Raw genomic sequence first — 18,326 nt, 5'->3', positions numbered from 1 at the left:
TCCTGTAACTACACAAGAGAAGCTGCAAGAAAACCACATGTAAATGCATATTAAACCTTTCAGAAAATGTGACCTCGATGCCACACATTGCCCCCCCCCCCCCCCCGTTATAGAAAGACCCAGGTAGTCTGGACTTGTTTTGCATGCATGTTCTCCGTCTAGGTAAACCATAGAGCCTCCTAGGCCCACATTCCCAAGACATAATCATAAAAACAAATTCCATCTTGAATCATTTTTATTTTGGGGGGGATTTGTTCACAATGTACAAGAAAAATTCAAACACAAAACACATTAAAATGACATTCAATAACCAATTTATTGTGAGCTATCCAACTCATCATATGGTAGTTAGGTCAAATAGTATGACTTCTGTCTTCAGCATTTCATCATGTTACTCAAATATAATCCAACAGTATGGAATTAAAATAGTGCACAGTAAGTACACCCAGATCGTGCACAGTATAGCCGGGTAGGAATGTTGATGGCTTTGACACACACGTTGAATGTAAGCAAACCAATTATTAGTGCTGCTCGAGCAATGTGTGATAATTGACCGTGATGCCAACGCACCACCAGCAACCAATAAACGGTCAGCTCTCACTGCTGCCTTGACTCATGATTGGGTTCATGTACACTCAAACGTATAACGCAGTTTGAAGGAATTAGCAAATTAATGAGCATGTTCTGAAACCACTGGTCCTCCCCGGTGAATAAGGCACTGTATGCCCGCAACGTTGGTTCAATACAATAAATATCTGGCAGTATCGTGGGCAATGTCTTTCCATTTCATCAAGCCGATTATTTCCACTCTGTCTGTTGAGCCAGTGAGGCACTTCATGCTATTCAAGTCTTGCCACAATATATTGGCTATTGACTAGTCTTAGATCATGGTTCAGAGTATTTTCTGATGAGGATAAAGTGAGATCATACAGTACTTCAAACAAATAGTGTCCTGTTGTGATTGCTATTGCCCCATAACCAGTGCTTGACTTGAACTGAAATAGGTGCCGGTACTCATTTTGGGTGCCGGTACTGTTTATATGTAAGTGCAGGAGCTCCACAATACTTTTGAGCTAGTATTTTATAAAGAGGAACAGGAGCTCAAGTAGTAGAACATGCCGGTGCCGGTACCCAGCTCCGGTGAGCTCCTGCCCAAGTTAAACACTGCCCATAACACCTGAGCAATACGAGTTGCCTCCAACTCATAGAGGAGAAACTAGAAATGCAGCTTTCCGTTATGTAATTGGCTGTGAGTGATGCCATGACTGCCCATGCCGTGACCAGTCAATATCCCATTTACATTTTCATGCTACGTCTGAGGGGCTAGAGTGATATAATACTGAGGTGGCATGCCGTAGCAACAACTGGCAAAACGTTGCAGGCGTTGCATACACCACAGACAGGGTGAGGCAGTAAATCACAAACTCCGGCCCCATAGGAAACTATGTACCATAAAGGTTATGCTTTATTTATTTATTTTTACCCATCTCAACTGGCATGTACTCTTTTGACACACATACTTTGTTCTAGTGAACAGAAATGTGTCTGTACATAACTGTGATCTTAGAAAACAGGCCTTCTAGTACCGTTTCTCCTCTTCTTTACCTCTCTCTCGCTCCTGTTGCACCAGCTAACAGAGGCAATACATTTGTCAACCGCAAATAGAACAGAGTAGGAACTGTAGTGTTAGCTTTCAGAATGATGAAACGTGAACCGTCACTGCACTCCAAAAAAAAAAAAATATGAATTGTGTGCTCATTTAGAATCATTAATTTGTTGTTTCACTTATTGTTTCGGCACTTCATCTATGAGAGAATGGCCCAATTTCGAGGCCAGACTTGGGAGTAAACTGTGGGTTGAAATACTCTCAATTTACCATTCTGTGTTACTCAAAGTAACTTCAAGTTCATATAATAATGGTAATAATAAAAAAATGAATGACTGTGTGAATATCTGGTAAATGTTTACTTAAAAAAAAAAAATCTGTCTCATGATACAAGACTTCGCCAACAGAATCATTCCCAAAGTGTGTGTAAATGCTGAAGACAGGAGAGCAAACATTTCTGTCTATAGTTTCGAAGTGTTGCTGTCTGAGGAGTGTGTTTGTGTATGTGGTGTGTGCGTGCGTGTGTGTGTGTGATGGGGTCAGATTCGAGTCAGCTGATGCCAAAAACTGGACGGCATGAAGCTCTCCATCTTGTCAGCGAAGAACCCCAGGGGTGCGAATAGGGTGCTGAAGAACTGAGGAACGAAAGAAACAAAGATATTTCAATACACGGCTTTCAATAGACTACACAAGGGATACTCAACTCCTACACTACGAGGTCTGGAGACGGCTGGTTTTCTGTACTACCTGATAATTAATTGCACACACCTGGCGTCCCAGGTCTAAAATCCGTCCCTGATTAGAGGGGGACAATGGAAAAAAAATGCAGTGGAACTGGCTTTGAGGTCTTAGAGTTCAGTTTGAGGGGCCTACACCATCCCAAATCATACCACACAGCTCTATCTTTGTACATGTATATCTTTACAAGCTCAGTCACAACAATAACACAATTGCACATGTGCTATAACTATATTTCTTACAATGCTAGGGCGTGGCATTGGCCTACTGGGGGGGTGGCTACCCCAACACAATATAACTGATGAACAGAAATGAACACACTTTCATTTTGAATTCTGACAACTGCTATTCCCCTGTATTCAACAAACTACACAGACTGCTGTGGGGTACGGTGAAATCAAACGTGAGATGACAGGCACTGGCCTGGCGCGTTGTACTGAGGGGGCATGTTAGAATGTACCCTTCATCTAGGGTTGAATACCAACGCTTGCATCACTACTACACCCTAGGGATCCAAGGTCTAATTCTATAAAACGCTCTCCCAAAACAAATAAGCAAGGAGAGAGGAGACTCATAAACCCTTGTTGAGGCCTCCATGTCCAGCTTAACCAATTGAAATTGGCCCGCGGTCGCATATCTGAAAAAATGTTTCATCCCCAATAGTTAAATCCACCATAAACAACACTTGAATGTGTTTATGAAGCAATACATTTGCGAGGTGAACAGATGGTTGTGACAGGATAGGGGAAGCAAGGCCACAGCATTTTGCTCTAGTATCTGGAACCACGGCCAACGCTTAAGCATGCAATGCCATGGGTCTCTCTCCCCCAATCTGTTGAGTCTCAACCGACAGCGATGACACTGCCCAACGTGACAGACAGAGGCAAGTCCTCACGCCTAGTGCAACAACAGGAATGGAAAATATTTTGAAAACACAAGATATTAGCCCAATTGATCAAGGTTTTTTCCAAATTCAGGTCTGCAAAGTGGAAAGTTATTGAGTGCGGTCTTCACACATTATTTTGTTGAAAGGTATTATGTCCAACTATTTGCTTGTGTTTATAAAACAAGCCTTTAGGTAAACATTTCAATAATCACAAGTCTACAGACACGTCCACCCAGACCAAACAGTGTGCAGTGACCATGAGTCAGATGTGTCAAAGTGTTTAAAAACACCCAGTCAAATAAGATACACTATATATACAAAAGTATGTGGATACGCCTTCAAATTAGTGGATTTGGCTGTTTCAGCCACACCAGTTGCTGACAGGTGTATACAATTGAGCACACAGTCATGTAATCTCCATAGACAAACATTGGCAGTAGCATGGCCTTACTGAAGAGCTCAGTGACTTTCAACGTGGTACCGTCATAGGATGCCACCTTTCCAACAAATCAATTTGTCAAATTCCTGTCCTGTTAGGGCTGTCCTGGTCAACTGTAAGTGCTGTTATTGTGAAGTGGAAACATATAGGAGCAACAACGGTTCAGCCGCAAAGTGGTAGGCCATACAAGCTCACAGAACAGGACCGTTGAGAGCTGAAGCGTGTAGCGCGTAAAAATGGTCTGTCCTCGGTTGGAACACTACCGAGTTCCAAACTGTCTCTGGAACCAACTTCAGCACAAGAACTGTTGTCAGGAACTTCATGAAATGGGTTTCCATGGCCGAGCAGCCGCACACAAGCCTAAGATCACCATGTGCAATGCCAAGCGTTGGCTGGAGTGGTGTAAAGTTCGTCGCCATTGGACTCTGGAGCAGTGGAAACACGTTCTCTGGAGTGATGAATCACACTTCACCATCTTGCAGGCCGACGGACGAATCTGGGTTTGACGGATGCCAGGAAAACGCTCCCTGCCCCAATGCATAGTGCCAACTGTAAAGTTTGGTGGAGGAGGAATAATGGTCTGCAGCTGTTTTTCATGGTTCGGGCTAGGCCCCTTAACGCTACAGCATACAATGACATTCCAGCTTTGTGGCAACAGTTTGGGGGAAGGCCCTTTCCCGTTTCAGCATGACAATGCCCCAGTGCATAAAGGGAGGTCCATACAGAAATGGTTGGTCGACATCACTGTGGAATAACATGACTGGCCTGCACAGAGCCCTGACCAACTCCATTTTAATGCCCATGCTTTTGGAATGAGATGTTTGACGAGCAGGTGTTCACATCCTTCTGGTCATGTAGTGTATATAAAAAATAAAACGCTCTTTTTTATTTATTTATTTTTGTACCTTTATTTAACCAGGCAAGTCAGTTAAGAACAAATTCTCTCGTCATACCAGTCAGTCACCTACTTCTGAAGACTTTGAAAACAACATCCATCCTCCATAAGATGGAGTGAGTTACAAAGCACACTTTGAATTAGGTTAGGCCTAGCCCTACTGACACCAATGAGCCACAGAATAGGTAACCTAATAAAAGCTGGTTGAGGACAGACATGGCTGCCATGTAGTAGGGCTAGGAGTAGATAAAGAGGAAGCGTGGGGGGGGGGGGGGGGGGTCACCCCCACTGTCCTGTTTCAGGCCGGGGATCTTTTTTATACTCTTCAGCAGAAATCTTGTTTTTTCCTCAGAGAACGGTGTGGGCCTGGGCCGTTCCCCTCCCTCCAGCCTCCGAGGCTTTCATGGAGTGCCTCTATCTGGCCCTTACACAAACCAGGCTCTCCACTGCGCTGTAAAAGTGTTATCTAGAGGCAGTCTTTCCCATAACAAAAGTGTGAGTGCCAGGCGGTCTCTGCGGACTTGTTTTTGCCCAGGCTAATGGCCCTGCTCTGCTGTGTAAAGTGAGAGCTAATAAACAGGGCCACCGTAAACAGAGGATTAGCGTGAGAGAGGGCCTAGCCAAACAGGCTAAAAACAGAAACATTGACAGTCTGCCACACTGTCTTATAAATAAACAAGGGACTAAATCACATACATCAAACCCAATGCTTAAACCCTGGAACTAATGCGCATGCTGTAAGCCTATGTTGGATTGTGTTATCAGCTGCTGGCTTATGCTCTTTCGGCCCCCATATATTCCCATAATGTGCGGGAAAAGGGGCTCTGTGAAATGGGCTATGGGGGCAATTGGACTGCAGTTCTTTACTTTTGATGTTTAACAGGCACGGTGCATTAGGCAACTGAGCCTGGGCTGGAAAACAGCCCTTTGAGAAGGACTGCGTGGAGGTGTTAACCTGTTCTGGTAGTGACAGGCACACTCTATCATCCTAAACCTTAACCTCCACATTCCCTGGAGACCCTCCTGACAGGGTGCGGCTCTGTGGAAATCCGGCGTCATCAAAGCAAGTTTCCTCTTCAAGTCTGCTATAGTAGCCAAGTACGGTGCTGCTGAGCGAAGGTGTTGCTCGCTTGTTCTCAACCTACATTTCCGGCTTTCTCAAGAGACTTGGAACTGGGAAGTGAGACGACGCAAGACTAGCCTGTTCTGGTTGAGAAAGGCCCACGTCACTTATCTAGTCTGAACTAAATCACTAGAGGTGGCCCTCTTAGCTGTTGCTCTGTGGATGATCTTCAAGTCCTGCTATCCAATACATGAGTGTACTACAAACTACCTGGCTGGGACAGGGCTTAGTTGGAGATGCTGCTTTTGCGCCAAGTCATACAGTACAGTACTCTAGGAATCTACTCAGACAACAGGATATGGTTAAGCTATATTTCATTCTCACACCGTGGAGGCAAAAACAACTATTAAATAATACAATATTAAATCCTAAGAGATTCTGGCTGTATTGCTCTAGCGCTGTGCTGTGAAAGACACAGGAGCCACATACAAAATCAGACCCAGGCATCCCATGAGCCTCGTTGTTGACAGAAGTGAGAGGCAGCGACTACACAAGAGGACAACTTGGTCAGAGTACATGAGAATAATAACACGCATACAACATTTCTTAAGAATTGAATCGTTCCCATTAAAACGCTTCTAAATTTAAAACGGATCCAGTTCGATATCAGCAAATCACTCTAGGTTAATGATATTTTCTATACTAGGATATGTCAATGCCACACCTCTGCAACTCCCGAGAAATGTGATCACAAAGCAGAGAAATACCACATCCAGATTCCATTTATATATTGACAACCTTGTTTTTTTGCTAGCCCAAATGACCATCAAGTATTCATTCAGTGAATGTAACATGAAAAGCCATGTGAAGCGGTCCATAGTAAATATTACCCCCAACATCCAAAACAATCAGTGGAAGAGAATTGCACGACTTACTGCTTTGGCAAAGACGCCCATGAGCTCAGGAAACTGGTGTGTGAGCATGGCCAGCATGGCAGTGAACGAACAAAGGCCCGCTGTGAAGAGGATGAAGAAGGGAAGCTCTTTCTTTGGGTACACAGACACCTCGTGGAAGGCTGCAGAAGAGAATGAGAGGGGGGGGGGGGACATATTATCATCAGAATTGACCATTGCATTGAGTATACTGTATAGTAGTGACTTGTCCTACAACTTACAGGGCAGCAGTTCCCGATCTGCTGTTTCTGTGCACCCAGGGTAGGGGTAAAACAGGTGACCCTTCTCTAGAGGGTAGGGAATTATCCGAAAAGCTTCAGGGGCAGGAGAGAAATGCAGAAAAACACATCAAGCATGTACATGCATAGATTTTAAATGTCAACTCTTTTTTTTTAATGCGAGTACTGCCAGAAATGCAATGAATGAATGAATCAACCTACTAATTAATCAAACAATCAATCAATGTCCCAGTACGTACTGCCTTCCCAGGTGCAGTGCAGCAGGTTTAAGGCTCCCTCGGCCCTCTTCCAGTGCTGCAGGTGAAAGAAGGCGTAGGCCACCGCCTCGCTGTCCCCCCTCTTCAGGATGTGCTCTGGAGGCAGGATCAGACTCTTCATCTCTAATAAATACTACAGACAGAGAGGCAGACAGGAGACAACGCCATTACAGTACATTACAGGCAAAGGCGTTGGCATAGTTCAGCAGCAGACGCTCTTGTCCAGGGTGGCTTACAACCAGCGCGAGGTAAACAACCGCATTTCGCAATAACAGTCGCAATCTGCAAAATTTGTGCTGTTCAGCAGAGAGAAGTGTGAATGTGAGTGCAAGGAAGACAAGGGCAGTGTAGTTCATTTATTTGAATGGGAATTAGTCAGCACTTCATCCATATCCTGTTGAGCAATAATTCCCTAGGCTAAGGCTATCTGACCGATAGACTGAAATATACTTTTCCTCGTGAGGCATTTGTTGAGGGCCCTTGTTTTGCAATTGTTCAAGTGGGGGAAATCTAAAGCCTCTCTCTTCTCTTTTACTGTTAGTTTCAGAGTGTAAACTCCCCTTGTGAGTTCCTCCCACTGAGTCAAGCTATGCTGTGTGGTGCTGCCGACTTTCCTCCGTGTCTGGACTGTGTGTGTGTGTGTGTGTGTGGCGGCGTGGCAGTGGCGTTAATCCCCTCTGAACTGGTCCCCTGGGCTGTGGGGCCAGCAGGGACCGTTGGGGTTGGGCCTTCTGGATTCCCAGGCAGCCTGCTTCACAGGACTATGGGTCTTAGACTGACACTTTGGGAAGGTTACCCTAAAGCTAATCCTGTTTAATCTCCCCCATGGTCACAGGCTCAGCCAGCCAGCCAGCCCAGTGCATAGCAGCCCAGAGCCACCCTGCTTGCCCAGGAGGCTGCACCCAGGGCCCGAGGGGCAGACCAGCCCTTTGCACTGCTCTCCTCTTCCCTCAGGGACAGTTAGCTGGTGTGTTAGCTGGCTGGTTACAGTGTGTCTGCATGAATATGATGCTGATTGGTTATGCGTGGATAATGGTCTGTGAGTTTCATGTTTTTGAGATTGAGTGTCTAGCACTTTTTAAAGACGTTTTCAGCGCACTCCACTCCTCGCTGCAGTGATTTATTTGAGTTGCAGTCGTTCAGTGGCGTGCGCGACTTTCATGTCCTCGCCAAATTTGAGACTTTTACGCCAGTCAGCACTTAGGCTTACTGTATAGATCAGGGCTCTCCCACCCTGTCCCTGGAGAGCTACCCTTCTGTAGGTTTACGCTCCAACCCCAGTTGTAACTAGCCTGATTCAGCTTTTCAACCAGCTAATTATTAGAATCTGGTGTGCAAGATTAGGGTTGGAGCGAAAACCTACGCGGTAGCTCTCCGGGAGCAGGGTTGGAGAGGCCTGCTATATAGATGCTGAGCATACTTCATTCTGTTAGGAGCAGCACTTTTAACCAGGTATACCAGTGTGTTTAATAAGGCTAGAGGTGATGGTTACCAAAGCATTTGACTGGCAGCTGTCCTTCCTGGCATGCCCTGGCATAAGGGTGGGTAACACCTCAGCCCTCTGCGCTGCCTCCCTCCTCCGTACACCCCCCCCCCCTCCCCCCTTCACCAGTCGCCTCTTTGATGAAGGGATCGAGTTTCATTGACGTTCCTCTTTTATCTTGGAACACTCATACGCCGGAGCATAACTCATAAGCCTCCCTCCGATTTTAATCTTCGGCATTTAGCACAATGGAACAAGTCGACGACATCCAGCCGTCGTCTCATTGGCTCACGGTGCTGTTGAAGGATAGGTGACCTCTGAGGCCGTCTGTCATGTTAGGTCACCCGAAGGTAGCGGCGGACTGAACTGGACGGATGCTGGAGGAGGATATTCTTAAAATCTTAAAAAATCTTTTTTTTAAAAAAGTCAGTTTTGTATCGTTCCTTCCAATGATTAAGGTTAGGAACTGGTGAAGGTGAGCTGACGCTAGAGCTGAGCCAAGGCACTTCTTACTGCCGCCGTCTCCTCCAGAGCAGTGTTGGATCACACTTGACCTAAGTCAAGCCTCCATCCACCTGAAATCTGAACAAGGCCGAGGAGGCCATCGCCACAACATAGGCTACCAGGCACAATGCAGCACACTCCAAATGCGCGAGGAAGTGTTAACCACAGGAGTGTGCCAAATATAAAACACATTCAGGTGTCCTTAACACTTGACCAGCCATACAGGCTTCCCTCTGTCCGGTTCCTCAACCATTCTACTGTTCCTTGGAGAGAGAGAGAAAGAGAGAGAGAGAGAGAGAGAGAGCGAGACTGATTGGGACAGACAAGAAAAAAGTGGCGAGCAGAGCGGTTAAGAGGTTGAGCACTGAAACAGCTGGGTGTGTGGAGCATTTAGTGCAGTCTGCTCATGTGATGTAGCGTGATGTCCATATATAATCCCCTCAGGCCTGCTGCGATGCTGGCCCTAACACTCCCCACGCCTGACCTCCCAGAATGCCCATAAATCTTGCCTTCATTACACCACTCTTCCAAGGCTGCCTGGTGGGGGCTGGCTGGTGGACTGACTGACTGCTGAGGGGTCACGTTGCCGAGGCCGGTGGGAGGAATCGGGGGGTCTCGCTCGTTGATTGAAGCAGGGGAATGCGGGGAAGCTGCTGGGAATGGAAGCCCACCCACAACAGAGCCAGAGCAGCTCGCTCCAGTCCAGTGAACAACTGGTATCTGTGTGTGAACACTGGCTGCTGGGCAGAAAACAGCCCACGCCAGGCATGCCTCGGGCTCTACGGCTACAGGTGCACTCACTGACCATTTAGACAGACAAGGACAGGGGTCCCTTGTGAAAGAGATACACACCGGATCTTGATAAGATCTCAAATGGGACTCACCTTGATCAATAAATAAATAAAGACAAGTCTGACACAAATCATTTAGACCAGGAAATAATCCCGCTGCATAATCTCAAAAGCTTTGACTATAAGAAGACCAAAGCACCCAACCTCTAGCGGATTCAATGAATTGACTTGACACGGTGAGGCTGAAAGAACCTGCTTCACTCCCGCGCTCCTGAGGACAATGCGACAGGCACAACTCTTTAAAAGTCGCCACGTTAAGTCCGTCGCAGCCATCTATTTCCTGTGTTTGAGGGGTGCAAAATCCACCGGTCACTTCAATATCACTGGATTGATTGCTTTCATTTGACTCCTGCGAACATTTCATACCTCTTGCTTGAGCCTGTACTTTTTTCCCCCGTTAAAAGGTACGAGTGCAGAAATGTTTGCAATGGCCTGTCAAACGCACGCTGGTAATGGTGTCTATAATAACGCTAAAGCTTCATCTGGGATTCAACGCATCGCTTCGATACTTACGTCACAAGAAAGAGAAGAAAGATAACTTTATTTTGATGAGTGTTGATTTTTTTGGTGGAATTAAAATAATGTAATACTGATGTTTACAAATTAGACGCGCTGAAATGAAACAAGTACCTAAAATGAACACTTGCGATTATAGTGACATTATGTCTGCTCTCGCAAACAATGTTTGTTTAGATAGGTGTAACCTAGAGCCAAGTGTGGTGATTTCTAATCTAGGATATCCTGCTATTGACACACTTGTTGAATTACGCAACAGAAAGTGACAACAACAGTAATTAAATTAGGCAGTCTAGACAGCACAGGTGAGTGCAGGTAGGCATAGACAGCACAGGTAGGCATAGACAGGGCATGTTTTTTCAGCCCTGTTCCATCCCGTTATGTTAATGTATTCACGTATGAAAATACACCCTTATGCAAATGAGGCATCTCATTTGATTTACTTTAAGAAAAAAATATATACCTGATACCATTAGAAAATATACAGTATCATCAGAAAGTATTCATACCCCAAGGCTTACTCCACATTTTGTTGTGTTACAGCCTGAACTCAAAATAGATGAAATAAAAACTATTCTCATCCATCTACACACAATACCGCATGAAAGTGAAAACATGTTTTTAGAAATGTTAGCAAATGTATTGAAAATTAAATACAGATATGTATTTAAGTATTCACAGCATTGAGCCAATATATGTTACATTCAACTTTGCCATAGATTTTCAAGCCGATTTAAGTCCAAACTATAACTAGGCCAATCAGGAACATTAAATGTCGTCTTGGTAAGCAACACCAGTGTATATTTGGCCTTGTGTTTTAGGTTATTGTCCTGGTGAATGTTGACTTGTCTGGTGGAAAGCAGACAACCAGGTTTTAATCTAGGACTTTTCCTGAATTTAGCTCTATTCTGTTTCTTTTAATCCTGAAAAACTTCCTAGTCCACTCCTTGCCGGTGACAAGCATACTTATAACATGACGCAGCCTCTACCATGCTTGAAAATATGAAAAGTGGTACTCAGTGATGTGGTGTGTTAATTTCTTTGCCACATTTTTAAAAATGTATTTTTAGTGCTTTATTGCAAACAGGATGCATGTTTTGGAATATATTTTATTCTGTACAGGCTTATTTTCACTCAGGCATTTAGGTTAGTATTGTTGAGCAACTACAATGGTGTTGATCCATACTCAGTTTTTTCACTACCATTAAACTCTTAACTATTTAAAGTTACAACTGGCCGTGAGCGGTTTCTTTCCTCTCTGGCAACGGAGTTAGGAAGGACACCAGTATGTTTGTAGGGACTGGATGGTGTATCAATACACGCAAAGTGTAATTAATAACTTCACCATTCTCAAAGGGATATTCAATGCCTGCTTCTTTTTTTTCTTCCCCTTACCCATCGACCAATAGGTGCCCTTCTTTGTGAAGCATTGGAAAACCTCCCTGGTCTATGTGTTTGAAATTCACTGTTTGACTGAGGGACCTTACAGATAATTGTATATATGTGTGGGGTACAGAGATGAGGTAATCATTCAAAAATGATATGTTAAACACTATCCATGCAACTTATTATGTGACTTGTTAAGCACATTTTTACTCCTGAACTGATTTAGGCTTGCCATAACAAAGGGGTTGAATTGGGGGTTGAATTGACTCAAGACATTTCAGCTTTTCATTTTTTATTAATTTGTAAAAATGTCTAACATCATTCCACTTTGACATTATGGTGTAGGCCAGTGACACAAAATCTAAATGGAATCACAACAAAATGTAGAAAAAGTCAAGGGGTGTGAATACTTTCTGAAGGCACTGTGTGTGTATATATATATATATATATATATATATATATATATATATATATATAAGTGCATTCTAAGAAAATAAGTGACATGACAATACATGTTATACCTGAATTCCCACCAAAATCCCTGAACTCCATTCATTATGCGTCAGTGGCAGTAAAATGTTTTATGTGCTATAATTCAGTCGATATCTGACGGATCTGAACAATTCTAAAAGGTTTGGAGTGTCCCGTCTGCCTGTCTACTATGAGACGTGAACCCTGGGAGGGAGAAGATCTTCTTCAATGGGACAGAGATTGACAGACGGAGAGAACATATTAGTCTCTCCCAGCTCAACGGTCTAGAGCTGGGGTATTCAACTCTACCCTACGAGGTCCGGAGCTTGCTGGTTTTTGGTTCTACCTGATAATTCATTGCACACACCTGGTGTCCCAGGTCTAAATCAGTCCTTGATTAGAGGGGGACAGTGGGAAAAAAATGCAGTGGAACTGGCTTCGAGGTTCAGAGTTTAGTTAGAAGGGTCTAGGGTAACACCAGTTGAAAGCAGAGGTGCTGTAGATGTGCACTATCTCTGGGATCACTACTTTATAGTCTGACCCGCCCTGTTTGTCAGTGCCATGGCAGGGGAATGAGAGGGGGCAAAGGGGGGCTGAGAAGGGAGCAGAGAGGGGGGCAGCAATACCCCTGGGGCGAGGTGGGGGACAGGGAGACACTCAGGATGAGGGCCCTCACATCAAAGCCTGGATCAAAGCACTGAGTTTCCCCCTCGCTGCCTGTGACTGCCACACATCGCAGCTCACACACACACACACACACACACACACTTGCTGTAGGGAGACTGCGACCTCTGTGTATGAGAGTGAGTGTGAGAGCAAGAGAGTGTGTGTGTGGGGGATTGTGTGTTTTACTATAGGGCATCCAAGCCTAATCCCTGTGGGAAGAGATGTGCAGGAATTGTTTCTGTCTGTCTACTGCAGGGGACACATCAGGGCCCCTTGTTGTCACCCAGACCAGAGTACAGCCCAGTCATGTCCATGATCAACGAGGTTACACCTCAGGTTCCTGTTCAGTAGGTAGAAAAGATTTTGAAACGGGGGATGTACTATCTGATCTTATGCAGTAAAAATACAGATTTGTATTTTCTGTTGCAAAAGATTTACAGTATGCTACAGTATGCCCTACTGAACACGATCCAGATCTCACCAGGAACTCTTCATAGTCAACTGATAGATAGCTAATGGAATAATAATTAGGCTTATAGTTTTACCTTTGGAAAAATCCACTAAGTGCAGGGCACTGTGTTCTACTGTGCTACAGAGAGAGTGAGTAGTGGCACACAGGTCCAGTCCTGACTACAGCAGCTACATTTACGATGCAGTGCAATACTGACACCTGCTGGCTGTCCTAGGTCCTTACAAGTACTAAAGTCAGCACAGTTCTGGGAGAGACGTTGATGCTCTCTGCTGCCATCACCCCAGAAGAGAATGGAGTACAGCAAAATAACTAAATAGCCATCACCTGTGTTTGTAAAAAAATGACAGAATTTGCTCAAATAAAGCTAACGGAAAAAACATACAAATTCATATCAGCATTTCCCCCACTAATTGTTCAGGTTCGGACTTGGATAGGGTAAGCTAAGCTGATTGTAGATATGTACCTTTCTTGCAATTAATGGTCAAGGTTAGAATTTGGAGAGCATAAGCTTATCCTAGATCTGTGGTAGATCTGTGGCTGAAGGTCTCGACTGACCTTTGGCACATGTGGGTTGAACTCCACAGCTCTGTGTATAGCCTCCACAGCGTTCATCTCTGCAGTGCTCAGGCCCCGCCGGGACGCTGCCTCAGGAGAAAACCTGGGACGTATGGAGAGAGAGAGAGACAGATAGAAAGACACACCCGTGTTAAGACAGAAGTCAGGAGGACAGCTTCAAGTGTGTGTGTGTGTGTGTGTGGGGGGGGGGTCTACTGCACTTCAGTCACAAAAAGAGAGTTGGATGTCCCACAAAAAAAGTATTGATTGTTAGTAGGCAGAATTCCCCGTGCTACTTGTCTGACCTATAAAAACAGATGCATCTTTGTCAAGCATAGATCATGCAATATACTGTTTTTGTACGTCTTGTAAAAATCGTACAATAATGGTTACTAACGGATCTTAAAAATCTAAATTTCCCCCACGGGGACACTTACTTCTCTGATACAGCCCGTGCTTTCAGCAGTGCAGACGTGTAGCATATAGTAGCTGACTTTGGCAAGCTGATGTCTACAACGAGAACACATGATGGTTATTTCACTTTAAGCTCAAACTAGGAGTCTGGAAATCATGAACACAGAGGACTGGTTCAAAGTCATTGTCGTTTGTTGGCTTGAACCCTGTTTTTCCTCACGTGGTCCTATGGGGTTCAGTTTTGTAGCATGGGGCTTTCAACGCCAGGATTGTGGTTTGATTAACGCTGGGCCCACTATTATGAAAAATGTACACACTCATTACTGTCGCCTTGGATAAAAACATTGGCTACGTGCCATATAGCTTACCGTCATATTTGGCAAGGACTGCTTGTACGTCAGCATAAGCCTGCAGCTCCAGTAATGCCTCTAGGAGATTTTCATGTATATTCAACATTCCCAACAGTGGGAATTCTTTCATTAACTGGGAAAAAGTAAGGAGCAGTAAGTGAGAGAAGGAATCATAAAGTGTCTGGACTAACCAGTTTTAAAAGGTGCATAGAAGAGGGCTAAAGACAGGACAATAGAAAATCACAGCCTCTACGTCCACATTACTTCTGTTTGTTCTATCCTCTAAACAGCGACTAATACCAGGGCTGCGTTCAGTATGACAAAACAGTGTAAAACTATGAATTCAACGGAAATGGTACTGTACTGAAAGACAGGTTGAAAAGCTTTGTGATTATGGTGGCCCAAAGGACGATTATGAATGGTGTGTTGCAGGAGTTTTATGATTTCAGATGGTCACATCCATATTGATCCGGCCACACCCCGCCAACACGGGAGCAAAAACATACCACAAAGGCTGTTTAAGAACGATGCAAACCGTCACGCAATGTAGCAAAGGTTGAAGTGAACTGAATGCGTCCCAGGTAAGTGAACTCTCCCTCTAGCCAATCAATGGCATCAATCAATAAAAATAAATCTTACATACACCGGATAGGTACAGTGAAATGTGTTGTTTTTACAGGGTCGCTCGAGGGAACAGACAGATTTTTCACCTTGTCGGCTTGGGTATTTGAACCAGCAACCTTTTGGTTCCTGTCTCAATGCTGTAACTGCTACCTGCATAAACAGCCATAATGCAGAACTCAAGGCCCTGATTTTAACACCCCTGGTCAAGGAAATGGCAACACTCACATCTCTCATCATTTTCACTGCCTCCTTGATGCGTCCCAGCTTGCGTGCACACATGGCCAGTCTGCGTTTGATATACACCAGCAAGTTGATGTCTTTGCCAGCTATGCAAGAGAGGCAATGTATTGCATTTAATTACAAAAATCCCATCCCCGACTAATGATTTCAAAAGGCCCGAGGCTTGTGATTTGGTCCTGTACTCTCTTACCACTCCGCAGGGCTTGTTTGAACAGCCGCTCAGCCTCTGTGATGGTGGTAGCTTCCTCCTCAGCCAGGAGCACATAGGCAGCAGCACACCTAAAAACCACAGGGAAGACACTTGCTTTGCTTTCTACTTCTACTAGAATACACCTACTTGTTTGGCCTAAATAAGACTATTCATTTTGGATTTCCCGAAATGAGCGTGCAAGGTCTTCGAACCACAACCGAAACTGTCATGGCAGTAGAACTCACTCGTGGTTCATCTCTATGGCCTGGTAAGCTGCTCTGATCCGGGCTTGGGGATTTCTCTCCCTCCAGGCCTTCTGCATAACTGTAAGAGAACAGAAAAATATAACAAAATACTGAACGTAGTGTCTAGACATGGATCCAGAAGACAGTCCGCAGGCCAATAAGGCACAAAGCAGTCTTTTTACAAAGAATGAAGGATTCTATTCCTTCCCAGAAATGTAAACTTTGGCTTTCATATATCATAATATACCAGTTGAAAAGCTTAGATTCAAACCAGTATCTTCAGACTTGAGTTGCTGAGTGTCGCCAGTGAAGAAGGTCTGGTGGTCTTGAGCAGACAGGTTCATATCGTAGTATGTCAAAGGCTCTTTTCCAGTCACCCATGTGTACCTTTAGAGGGGTACAAAATAAAGAGTGTCAGGGGCAAAGTATTTATAAATAGCAATTTACCTTTAGATAGAAGGCCAGTGTAGCTAAAACTCAGGATGAGTGACATCCTGTGGTGGGGGATGTACATTACCTGCTGTATTCTGCTCCTCTGAATAGATTTAAAGGATTCCTCCAAACTTTACACTCTGCAAAAGACAAGTGTCATTACAGTGATGGCCTTGCAAACCCGAGTCACATATTCACTGGCCACAGTGAGAGAGCACCTGAACTTGTCCAATCAGAAATGCTCATTTTTTTGTTGTCCATTGCAAAATGCTTTGCTGCGGTTTGCTACAGTGTGCTGTGCACTAATTACTACGACCCAGGTCTTTGGTCTGTTTGGGGAACCATACTATCGGTGAAATGTTTACCTGAGACACTGGGTCTAGGCTCAGCCTCTCCGTTGACTGAGGAGAACAGGCCAGTGGTCGTGCTGCTCTCCACCCCACCTAGGAGAGGCCGCAGATGGCTAACAGACACCTGCTCAATGAACGAGGTCCCATACTTACGAAAGTACCACCACTCAAATATCTGCAAGCAGGGGATTGGGCCAGTCATACAGAGAGCAATGTACCAGTATACACATCTTCTTGACAATGAAATTGATTGCCATTTATTTGAATCGTATCATTGTGCACTAGCTAAGTGTACAACACATCTAGGTTCCCGTTGGTGTTGGTATTTGAATTGCACATTTGCAAATGTGGAGTGTCCAATCTACAACCAGGGCTAACTATATTCACCAACCCCCATGCAGTGAATAACCCTGTGATCTTCACAACTCACCAAGATTAGGCCAGAGATGAGAGAGGATGTTCCAGTGAGTGCCACATAGAATTTAGGGGTCAGTGTATTCAAGAACACAGATGCTGAAACAACAGGTGTGTTAGATCAAATGCATAACACACAAATTGATGACACTGCACAAGCCTGACTGAATAATATGACTGGGATTCAGATATAACACTGAACGTAAATTAGAGGCTAATAATGCAGAGCCTACTACAGACAGAGCCTGTGCTGGGTCCGTGTAGCTAGCTAGCGAGGTTGAAGTAGCCCATTGGTGAAGAAGCCCATTGGTGAAGAGAGATATAGCTAGTTAGCTATGTCTCTAGCGAATAGCCACACTGACTAAGAAACTCATGCAATTCTAGCAATCACTATGCATTGCTAGTTTGAATGACGTAAACTAGCGATCTAGCTAGCAGGTTAGTTGTTATGCATAAGCATAACAGTAAACGTTAGTTAGGTGTCTAATAGCTGTCTAATATTTAATAAATAAACCAACCTGAGATGCTGGCTATGGAACTGTCAAACTTTCACTTCATCCACTGTCTCTCGATGTATATTTGTTAGCTAGCAGGCTGGTTACATTAGCTAACTAGCTAGCTTGCCCATTCTTTGATGGCTCTGCATTACAGCTAACGTTACTTTAGCTAGCTAACTCACCTGAGGTAAGAGTGTCCTGCAGTTTCAAGGGGCTTCGCAGAACATAGATCATAGTTAAAACCATGGCAAACCAAACTGCACATATGTATGTCCATGACCAGGACAGCCATGATTTTAATTTCTCTGTAAATCCAATAGATTGAGGATTACTGCTGGTGGCGTCCTCCATGTTTTTACCGGATGGCTGTGCTGTAAACAGAGGAATCATGTGCCAGTGGCACCAAAGATTTGTTAAAAGTAACCCAAGAAAAATCAGAGCCTGTCGTTTCCAATGGGAGCAAATGAATCATGTTGGCCCGAACAAACAAGGAGGTGGGCAGAGCAAAGCATGAGATAGCGAGCTCCTATTGGCCTGTTCTAACAATAATTTGCATATTTTCGTTAGGGAACGTTAGGGACTCTGTGAAA

At 44.5% G+C, this 18,326-nt stretch overlaps 1 protein-coding gene across 4 annotated transcripts; it reads right to left on the bottom strand.

The window, feature by feature from the left end:
* Positions 1–217: 217 nt before the first annotated feature.
* Positions 218–18,317, bottom strand: st7l (suppression of tumorigenicity 7 like). Of its 4 annotated transcripts, none has more exons than XR_016497221.1 (15): positions 17,919–18,241; positions 17,256–17,338; positions 16,841–17,000; positions 16,561–16,615; positions 16,315–16,430; positions 16,044–16,122; positions 15,799–15,887; positions 15,594–15,694; positions 14,763–14,877; positions 14,418–14,490; positions 13,981–14,083; positions 7,021–7,209; positions 6,802–6,894; positions 6,563–6,702; positions 218–2,241 (listed from the first exon to the last, which is right to left on the bottom strand). XR_016497221.1 is itself a non-coding variant. In XM_021609271.3 (15 exons), exons 1-15 carry the CDS (start codon positions 18,124–18,126, stop codon positions 2,146–2,148), a joined length of 1,662 nt encoding a protein of 553 aa, XP_021464946.1. In that variant the 5' UTR covers positions 18,127–18,317; the 3' UTR covers positions 218–2,145. The 4 variants fall into 4 exon arrangements, 2 of the variants coding, with proteins under 2 accessions (XP_021464946.1, XP_021464945.1); XR_016497220.1 differs by having other exon boundaries at positions 16,291–16,430; positions 17,919–18,219; XM_021609271.3 differs by having other exon boundaries at positions 7,059–7,209; positions 17,919–18,317.
* Between the last annotated feature and the right edge of the window lie 9 nt (positions 18,318–18,326).

Source organism: Oncorhynchus mykiss, chromosome 7 (genome assembly GCF_057628025.1).
Source record: "Oncorhynchus mykiss isolate SJ-2025 chromosome 7, ASM5762802v1, whole genome shotgun sequence".
Taxonomy (NCBI): domain Eukaryota; kingdom Metazoa; phylum Chordata; class Actinopteri; order Salmoniformes; family Salmonidae; genus Oncorhynchus; species Oncorhynchus mykiss.
Note: the sequence above shows the minus strand (reverse complement) of the source record. Positions and strands in the feature narration are given on the sequence as shown.

Coding starts and splice junctions, on each gene's coding strand:
- st7l (XM_021609270.3), bottom strand. CDS start 18,126: ATGATTCCTCTGTTTACAGCACAGCCATCCGGTAAAAACATGGAGGAC. Junction 14,491..14,762: donor AGTCCTTGCCAAATATGACG/GTAAGCTATATG, acceptor TTCTCGTTGTAG/ACATCAGCTTGCCAAAGTCA. Junction 14,084..14,417: donor GCACGGGCTGTATCAGAGAA/GTAAGTGTCCCC, acceptor CATACGTCCCAG/GTTTTCTCCTGAGGCAGCGT.